At 44.7% G+C, this 9,407-nt stretch overlaps 1 protein-coding gene across 1 annotated transcript; it reads right to left on the bottom strand.

The window, feature by feature from the left end:
- Positions 1 to 598: 598 nt before the first annotated feature.
- prlra (prolactin receptor a) lies at positions 599 to 8,789 on the bottom strand. Its single transcript, XM_038988780.1, has 8 exons — positions 8,720 to 8,789; positions 7,351 to 7,483; positions 6,506 to 6,675; positions 3,795 to 3,961; positions 2,256 to 2,397; positions 1,960 to 2,056; positions 1,769 to 1,838; positions 599 to 1,654 (listed from the first exon to the last, which is right to left on the bottom strand). Exons 1-8 carry the CDS (start codon positions 8,787 to 8,789, stop codon positions 599 to 601), a joined length of 1,905 nt encoding a protein of 634 aa, XP_038844708.1.
- Positions 8,790 to 9,407: the final 618 nt, after the last annotated feature.

Raw genomic sequence — 9,407 nt, 5'->3', positions numbered from 1 at the left:
TCTACAGAAAAGTATACTTTGCAAGTCGGTTGAGGAAATAGTCTGTAGTAGTACCTTTTGGAAATCAGTAGAGTTTCAATTTGCATTACATAGAGAGACAGAGCTGAAATAAGTAATAATTAGCATACAATTGAATTTACACCATTATGATCAAATACATTCATTATCATGAATAATCATGTATATTAAAAAAATAAATATATAGCTATTCAGTCTGGATTCTGAAGCATAAAACTGTTTTCCATCGGTTCTTGTATGAAGTACACATATATAGTTGGTTCTTTAACAGTTTGTGAGTGAGCTAAAGGGTTTTGGTTCTGCCTCTGACAGAAACTCTCCTCACTATCTCAAAGTGTTTGTAAGTTTTTGGGAGGTTAGCTTAGCCTTAGAGAGAACAGTTTTTATCCTCCACAGAACTATCCATCCAGACATCCTCAATGTACAAAACTCCTGTGCTGAGCTGGAGACTGACAGAAGGGAGAGTCACAATAGCAAACTGTCTAGCTGTGTGACGTCACAACCCAGCTCGTGACTACAGGAGGAGCAGGAGGTTTAGCACACAGACTGTCTTTCAGACTCTCATGCAGGGTAGATGAATCTAGAAGGTGGGCATCGTGGGGGCAGTGTCCACATAGCCGCTGGTGGTCAGGCACGTGCTCTCCTGGAGCAGGGTAGCTACAGGTCCGTCTTTGGCCGTCTTGCCCTGCTGCTGTGTGGGATATCTCTCAGCAGAACCCCCCTCCTTCTCCTGGTAGTCACAGTACTGCCCAGCTTCAGCCATCTCCCTCTGCCTCTGCAGCAAGAGCACGTTGTCATTGTTCACCCCGTTGACTTTACTGTAGTTCACCCCGGCCCCGCCGAACTGCACCTGGAAGGGGCCCCGGCCGTGGCTGGAGAGGGGCTTCAGGACCAGCTGGTTCTCCTGGTTCACTTTCTGGACCTCCACATACTCCATGGACCGGGAGGGGGGCAGCCCAAGCCCTGTGGCTTCTTTCTGGCGCTCCAGATTGCGGATGTTGAAGTTGCTGTGGGCCTGGGGGTGGTGCTGGGCCTCCCAGTGGTAAGCAACTCCAGCGGATGGGGATCTACTGAGATGGTACAGGCTGTCGCTGTACTCTGGGTGGTGGTGGTGGGGAAAGGAGGTGGATGTGGGGAAGAGATGATCTGGGACGCTGTATGTTATCTCACTTGTGCTGTGCTGCTTGGGCATCTCAAGTGTACCATAGTGGTGGTTGTCGGAGGATCCATGGATCGATGGGGAGAAGACTGATGGCCAGGTCTTAACCCTCCCATCTGATGAATCTGGGGTGTCCACCTCCTGGCTGTCTCCCTTCTCTAGCCTCTCCCAAGACCCCGCCTGGCCTTGCAGTAGCTCGGGTTCCTCGTAGCTCGACTCCTCCTTGGACTCCACACCTCCACACTTCTCCATCAGCAAGGTGTGGCTGTCACAGCTTCCCCGGCCCGAGTCGTTGTCCGACTGGCTCTTGGACTTGAGGCAGCCAACATCTTGGAGGTCTTTTCCCTCCGGCATCAGTTCCTGTTTCTCGTTGACGTACACGTCCAGGTATTCCACCAGCAGGTCCTCGTAGTCAGTAGACCTCGGAGGGAAACTTTGGACTACCAAGGCGTTGAATACCTCTTCTGGCTTGCCCTTCTGTAGACAGAGCAAAGAGGTTTAGTGGAAAGGACAATTAGACGGTGGAATCAATGGAATCACTTAACCCTGAGAAACATTGAGACGTTGAGTGAACTAATGAAATCACTTTACCTTGAGAAGCTGTTGATCAAATCCTTTTATTTTAGGTCCAGGAACAGGAGGTAGTAGACAGTGCTTCACACTAGAGGGATAGAGAGAGTGACTGAGTGAGTGAGCTGTTCATGAACGGAGAGTACTGTTGCTATGCAATCAGCTTCTTCATTGATTCATCTAATGTCATGACTTCAGAAGGTTCTTTCTACCTGCTTCTGTTCATGGTGATAATCCATGTGAGAATCAAGAAGATGAAGGCAGAGAAGACGGCTATCAGGATCCACATGGATCGTTCCCGAGGAATGTCTGTCAACACAACAATAAAATAATAAAATTAGAATACAACTTCTTTTGAAAGAGAAATGTTTCTTTTTTTACTGCCTGACAGACATCACATACACTCCTCCCAAGTGGCTGGAAGCAGCACAGCACATTAGTGACTGCGGTGCTGTCTAGACATGATTTAAAACTATGACAAGTATAGAGGCGTGGTTGGCAGACTTACAGTCTGGAACTTTGACATAGCTGGCGGTGCTCCACTCGCTCCAGAAGCCGTGGTCTGGCTTGCAACGGACCTGCACCATGTAGACACCACCAGAATGCAGGCTGAAGATGTTGAACATTTTCTGTTGACCTGCGCGGTGCTCCTGTTAGGGAAAAGACACACAAGATAATATTAGAGATTGTGAATAACCACAAGGGTATTGATGTGATGCTTTCATGAGTACTCTTATAAACCTACACTTTTATCCAAAGCAGTGCAATGCATACATTTCTAGTGTGTGTATGTTACCCCTGTGGGAATTAAACCCTCGACCTTCACTTTCTAAGAAACAGACCTGACCCTTTTCTGAGTAATGATATATTGGTTACATAGTTAATGATAACTTTGATCGTCTGGCTTTGAAAAGGTTCCAGGAAGTTTCTCTGAACGATCCGTGATGGCTTTGTGTTTTGGTCTAACTGGTTGATTATTCATATAGCTCAGCAATAATGACCAATCTTTAACTAGGGAAGCATATTTAATCATTATTTAACAGGTCCCGTGATAAAGACATTGGCCAGTCTAGCATTGTAGCTGTAGGGCAGATGACTGGGTTGTGCCTAGAAAGGCTAACTGCTACCTCAGTGTAGAGCAGGGGCTCCCAACCTTTTTCTCACCCCCTTTTACAACAAAAATGTCCTGCAATTATACATAGTTTAACAACATCTATCAGGTAGGCTATTTACTGATAATAATAATACAAATAATAATAACAACAATAATAATCATGTATATGGAAAATAAATTAACTCAGTGTTGCGTCTTCCTCTGGCATTTTACTGCTTGTTTCTAGCCCAAAGCATCATGGGATGTATGCGTCCTTTTAGATCGGTATAAACAATCGCAAATTGTAAAAATAAACAAAGTTAGGAAAGCCTGGTGTAGATAATACACCTGGCTACCGTGTCAGCGTGCACTGCGCCCGGCCCGCCACAGGAGTTGCTAGTGCACGATGAGACAAGGATATCCCTGCTGGCCAAATCCTCCCTAACCCGGACGACGCTGGGACAATTGTGCGCCGCCCCATGGACCTCCCGGTCGCGGCCGGCTGCGACAGAGCCTGGGCTCGAACCCAGAATTTCTGGTGGCACAGCTAGCACTGCCTTTTACCACTGCGCCACCCGGGAGGCCCTGGTGTAGATAATACTTGATGTAGCTTAGAAAAACAGTGATCCTAGAGACCTGCAGCTCTTTATCCCAGCTGAGCTTCATGCCTTCATCACATTAGCCTCAACTGATCTTCAACAACTTGATTAGCGAGTCAAGTGTTTCACTGCTGAGCACATGCTGGTACAGCAGTTCTTTAAGAGCAGGATTGAGGATCACTGGCCTAGAGGTTACAAACTGTCCGCTCCCAATAAATCATTTCTAATCACATCACTTCCTCTTCTTCAGTGTAGCTGCAAAGGCATCACTTCATGATTGTGGTTGCCATTGTGAACGTTTTGAACGTTCTAGCTTGTGGTTTCTGTGGCAAAAATTCTAGTTGTGTTTAAGTACCTCCCACTCCTCCGCCTCCTCCAGTTTGACCCTGAGCTCATAGATGAGGGTGATCCAGCCGGAACGTGTGTCGGCCTTACGGGGCGGTTCCCATGACACCCTGAGGAAGGGACCATCTTCGTCCTCCAACACCCCTACCGTCACGTTCTCTGGTGTGTGTGGCTGGACTGTAAAGGGGGGACAGACAGATGCTAATGTCAATGACCATAGAAGAGCAGACACAAGGGACATATTTTGGGAGTAATATGAAAAACATTCATATTAAGGCATGCCATACTTTTTATGACCTTTTTTACTACAGTCCAATGACCATTTTTTTTCTCTATTCTCAAGCTATTTTGGAACTCTTCCAACGGAGGTGTGTAGCACATTTTCTATACTCTCTCTGTATATCCTCTATACTCTCTGTATATCCTCTATACTCTCTCTGTATATCCTCTATACTCTCTGTATATCCTCTATACTCTATGTATATCCTCTATACTCTCTCTGTATATCCTCTATACTCTCTGTATATCCTCTATACTCTCTCTGTATATCCTCTATACTCTCTCTGTATATCCTCTATACTCTCTCTGTATATCCTCTATACTCTCTGTATATCCTCTATACTCTCTGTATATCCTCTATACTCTCTGTATATCCTCTATACTCTCTCTGTATATCCTCTATACTCTCTGTATATCCTCTAAACTCTCTGTATATCCTCTAAACTCTCTCTGTATATCCTCTATACTCTCTGTATATCCTCTATACTCTCTCTGTATATCCTCTATACTCTCTGTATATCCTCTATACTCTCTCTGTATATCCTCTATACTCTCTCTGTATATCCTCTATACTCTCTGTATATCCTCTATACTCTCTCTGTATATCCTCTATACTCTCTCTGTATATCCTCTATACTCTCTCTGTATATCCTCTATACTCTCTGTATATCCTCTATACTCTCTGTATATCCTCTATACTCTCTGTATATCCTCTATACTCTCTGTATATCCTCTATACTCTCTCTGTATATCCTCTATACTCTCTCTGTATATCCTCTATACTCTCTGTATATCCTCTATACTCTCTGTATATCCTCTATACTCTCTCTGTATATCCTCTATACTCTCTCTGTACACAGACCACGTCTACGTCCACGCGGTCAAGTTTCTTATCTCTATAGACCACATCCACGGGGTCATGTTTCTTACCTATATAGACCACGTCCATGGGGTCAAGTTTCTTACATATATAGACTACGTCCATGGGGTCAAGTTTCTTACCTCTATAGACCACGTCCATGGAGTCAAGTTTCTTATCTATATAGACCACGTCCATGGGGTCAAGTTTCTTATCTCTATAGACCACGTCCATGGGGTCAAGTTTCTTACCTATATAGACCACGTCCATGGGGTCAAGTTTCTTATCTCTATAGACCACGTCCATGGGGTCAAGTTTCTTATCTATATAGACCACGTCCATGGGGTCAAGTTTCTTATCTATATAGACCACGTCCATGGGGTCAAGTTTCTTATCTATATAGACTACGTCCATGGGGTCAAGTTTCTTATCTATATAGACCACGTCCATGGGGTCAAGTTTCTTACCTATATAGACCACGTCCATGGGGTCAAGTTTCTTACCTATATAGACCACGTCCATGGGGTCAAGTTTCTTATCTCTATAGACCACGTCCATGGGGTCAAGTTTCTTATCTATATAGACCACGTCCATGGGGTCAAGTTTCTTATCTATATAGACCACGTCCATGGGGTCAAGTTTCTTACCTATATAGACCACGTTCATGGGGTCAAGTTTCTTACCTATATAGACCACGTCCATGGGGTCAAGTTTCTTACCTATATAGACCACGTCCATGGGGTCAAGTTTCTTACCTATATAGACCACGTCCATGGGGTCAAGTTTCTTACCTATATAGACCACGTCCATGGGGTCAAGTTTCTTACCTATATAGACCACGTCCATGGGGTCAAGTTTCTTACCTATATAGACCACGTCCATGGGGTCAAGTTTCTTATCTATATAGACCACGTCCATGGGGTCAAGTTTCTTATCTATATAGACCACGTCCATGGGGTCAAGTTTCTTATCTATATAGACTACGTCCATGGGGTCAAGTTTCTTATCTATATAGACCACGTCCATGGGGTCAAGTTTCTTACCTATATAGACCACGTCCATGGGGTCAAGTTTCTTACCTATATAGACCACGTCCATGGGGTCAAGTTTCTTACCTATATAGACTACGTCCATGGGGTCAAGTTTCTTACCTATATAGACCACGTCCATGGGGTCAAGTTTCTTACCTATATAGACCACGTCCATGGGGTCAAGTTTCTTATCTATATAGACCACGTCCATGGGGTCAAGTTTCTTATCTATATAGACTACGTCGATGGGGTCAAGTTTCTTACCTATATAGACCACGTCCATGGGGTCAAGTTTCTTATCTATATAGACCACGTCCATGGGGTCAAGTTTCTTATCTATATAGACCACGTCCATGGGGTCAAGTTTCTTATCTATATAGACCACGTCCATGGGGTCAAGTTTCTTATCTATATAGACCACGTCCATGGGGTCAAGTTTCTTACCTATATAGACCACGTCCATGGGGTCAAGTTTCTTATCTATATAGAACACGTCCATGGGGTCAAGTTTCTTACCTATATAGACCACGTCCATGGGGTCAAGTTTCTTACCTATATAGACCACGTCTACATCCACAGGGTCAGAGAAGTTGTTGCCGAGGGCGTTGGTGGCCACTACAGTGATATTGTAGTTGACCCAGATGGATGTTTCATTCTTGTTGAAGAAACAGGAGTTGGCCCCCGCTGTACGGTAGTCTGGACACTCATAGACTGTGTCAGAGCTGGAGAGGGACAGAAAGAGTGAGGGACAGAGAGAGACAGTTAGTTCCAGTTAGAGACAGAGAGACAGTTAGTGAGGTAGTCTGGACACTCATAGACCGTGTCAGAGCTGGAGAGACAGGGACAGAGAGAGAGAGAGAGAGACAAGAGACAGGGACAGAGAGAAAGAGAGACAGGGACAGAGAGAGAGAGAGAGACAAGAGACAGGGACAGAGAGAAAGAGAGACAGGGACAGAGAGAGAGACAGAGACAGACAGATAGGGAAGTAGTCTGGACACTCATAGACCGTGTCAGAGCTGGTCAAGGAGCGTTGACACAGAGATGACAATGTGATATTAGTGAGGAACAACATGTCCGGACAGGTGTCGGAATAACAAGTGTTCGTGTGGCCTTGTTATGATTTTTCAGTCTTGCTATTTACATGACAGCAGGAAAAAAACAAGTCAACATCCTTTGCCTTTGTGTTTACATAAACAATTCCTGAAAAACACCAGCGTGTTTGTACCTAAGCCTGTGTGTGAAGGTGTGTCCAAGACAAGTGACCAATGGTTTTTAGGTTTTTAGGAGGGATCATGTGATAGGGGGTAATGCAGGCATGGGGGTGGGGGGGGGGTGTTGCTTCGTGGGTGTCCACCTCCTTGCCAGTGGGCATGTCGTATGTCTGTATAACCACTCACTTCTCTTTGTGGTAGAAGAGGGAGTAGGTGGTGGGTCGCCCCCCGTCAGAGCCTGCCTCCCACCAGCAGGTGAAGGTCTCCTTATCTGGGGACCTACAGCTGGTCAGCTTGGGCTTTCCTGGGGGGGTGTGGCCTGAAGGATAGACAACCGGTAGAGCAGGTCAGACAACCGGTAGAGCAGGTCAGACAACCGGTAGACCAGGTCAGACAACTGATAAACCAGGTCAGACAACAGGCACAGAAGGCAGCACAACACACAACACCTGTGAGACAACACACAACTCATTTGAGACAACACACAACTCATTTGAGACAACACACAACACCTGTGAGACAACACACAACACCTGTGAGACAACACACAACACCTGTGAGACAACACACAACTCATTTGAGACAACACACAACTCATTTGAGACAACACACAACTCATTTGAGACAACACACAACTCATTTGAGACAACACACAACACCTGTGAGACAACACACAACTCATTTGAGACAACACACAACTCATTTGAGACAACACACAACTCATTTGAGACAACACACAACACCTGTGAGACAACACACAACACCTGTGAGACAACACACAACTCATTTGAGACAACACACAACACCTGTGAAACAACACACACCTCATTTGAGACAACACACACTACCTTTCACAGTTAGACCAGCTATTTCCTTATTCATTTTATTTTACCTTTATTAGTTTTCCCATTGATGTAAAAATATATCTATCTAGAATATATCAAGATCTAAAGTGTCCATTTTACTTGTGGCTGTTTAGGGTCCATTAAAAATGCACAACTTATCGAGATATGGAAGTAGTGTATTCCCAGTGTCTACTGGGAGGAGCATAGTATTGAAACTACAGTCATGTTTTTACATTTGATTATTTAACCTTTATTTAACTCGGCAAGTCAGTTAAGAACAAATTCTTATTTACAATGACGACCTATCCTGGCCAAACCCGGACGACACTGGGCCAATTGTGCGCCGCCCTATGGGACTCCCAATCCCGGCCAGATGTGATACAGCCTTCAGCCGACACTGTTGATATGCTCCATGCATAGTCTTAATCATTCTGGACACACTGTCTCCCTTTAATTCAGCCAGTTATATATGGACATTGTAATACAAATCCAATCAGAGGTTACATGGCCTGGTCTTTGACTTATATGTTCCGAGTGACCGCATGCAGATTAGTGGCAGTATCAGACACACACACACACACACACACACACACACACACACACACACACACACACACACACACACACACACACACACACACACACACACACACACACACACACACACACACACACACACACACACACACACTTTGTGGTCTGTGACTTACGTGCTCCCTGAGCAACCACAGGCAGGATTAGTGACAGTATCAGTGTTACTCCCACGTCTCTCCACATCATGCCTCCTCACTGCCTCGCAAGTCAGGTTGAATTCTGGGAAAACAGAGACAGAAACAGACCAAGCATGAAGCATGACCAGGGATCAACCTATCAGGTGTCTCTGAACACTAGAACACTAGACAGGCGACATCATATAATTGAACCCCTGGTTGTCTTGTGTGATCAGTAGAAACAAGACTTGATGTTAGGGGAAACAACATGGTTACTACCAGTAGATGCCGGCCAAAGTCAGACTGAAGACAACGATGGAAATACCTTTTTTTGTGTAATCCTACTTGATGATTTTAAATGTAGTGTATCAACTTGTGTTATTAGTGGAGTTGTATTTTTTAATTGACCGAACAAATTCTTGCCATCTGACCAGTTACATAATGAAAAAAGGTCAATATGTCTCAATGGTTTCTAACTCATTTACTTATTATATCTTTAATGTTACATAAAAGGGGCTGTACCTCCATCATCAGGAAATAATACTAACTGTAGGTTGCGTATTAGTAGCCTCAACTAGACCAGATTTGGAAAGAGCCATTCTAGACTGGCATGTTAGTGAAGGTCAGTGTCAACTTGGTTCAACTGGGCCATCCTACCCTTGTCCAGGTGGTTGAGTTCAACTTCTAA

This window comes from Salvelinus namaycush, chromosome 3, assembly GCF_016432855.1.
Source record: "Salvelinus namaycush isolate Seneca chromosome 3, SaNama_1.0, whole genome shotgun sequence".
NCBI lineage: Eukaryota > Metazoa > Chordata > Actinopteri > Salmoniformes > Salmonidae > Salvelinus > Salvelinus namaycush.
The sequence above is the reverse complement of the archived record's forward strand: the minus strand, read 5'-3'. Positions and strand labels throughout refer to the sequence as shown.

Excerpts from the sequence above, each read along its gene's own strand:
- prlra (XM_038988780.1), bottom strand. The coding sequence starts at position 8,789 with ATGATGTGGAGAGACGTGGGAGTAACACTGATACTGTCACTAATCCTG. Across the intron at positions 7,484-8,719 it reads TGTGGTTGCTCAGGGAGCAC|GCCACACCCCCCCAGGAAAG; the intron begins GTAAGTCACAGA and ends TCTATCCTTCAG. Across the intron at positions 3,962-6,505 it reads TGTAGACGTGGTCTATATAG|TCCAGCCACACACACCAGAG; the intron begins GTAAGAAACTTG and ends CCCCCTTTACAG.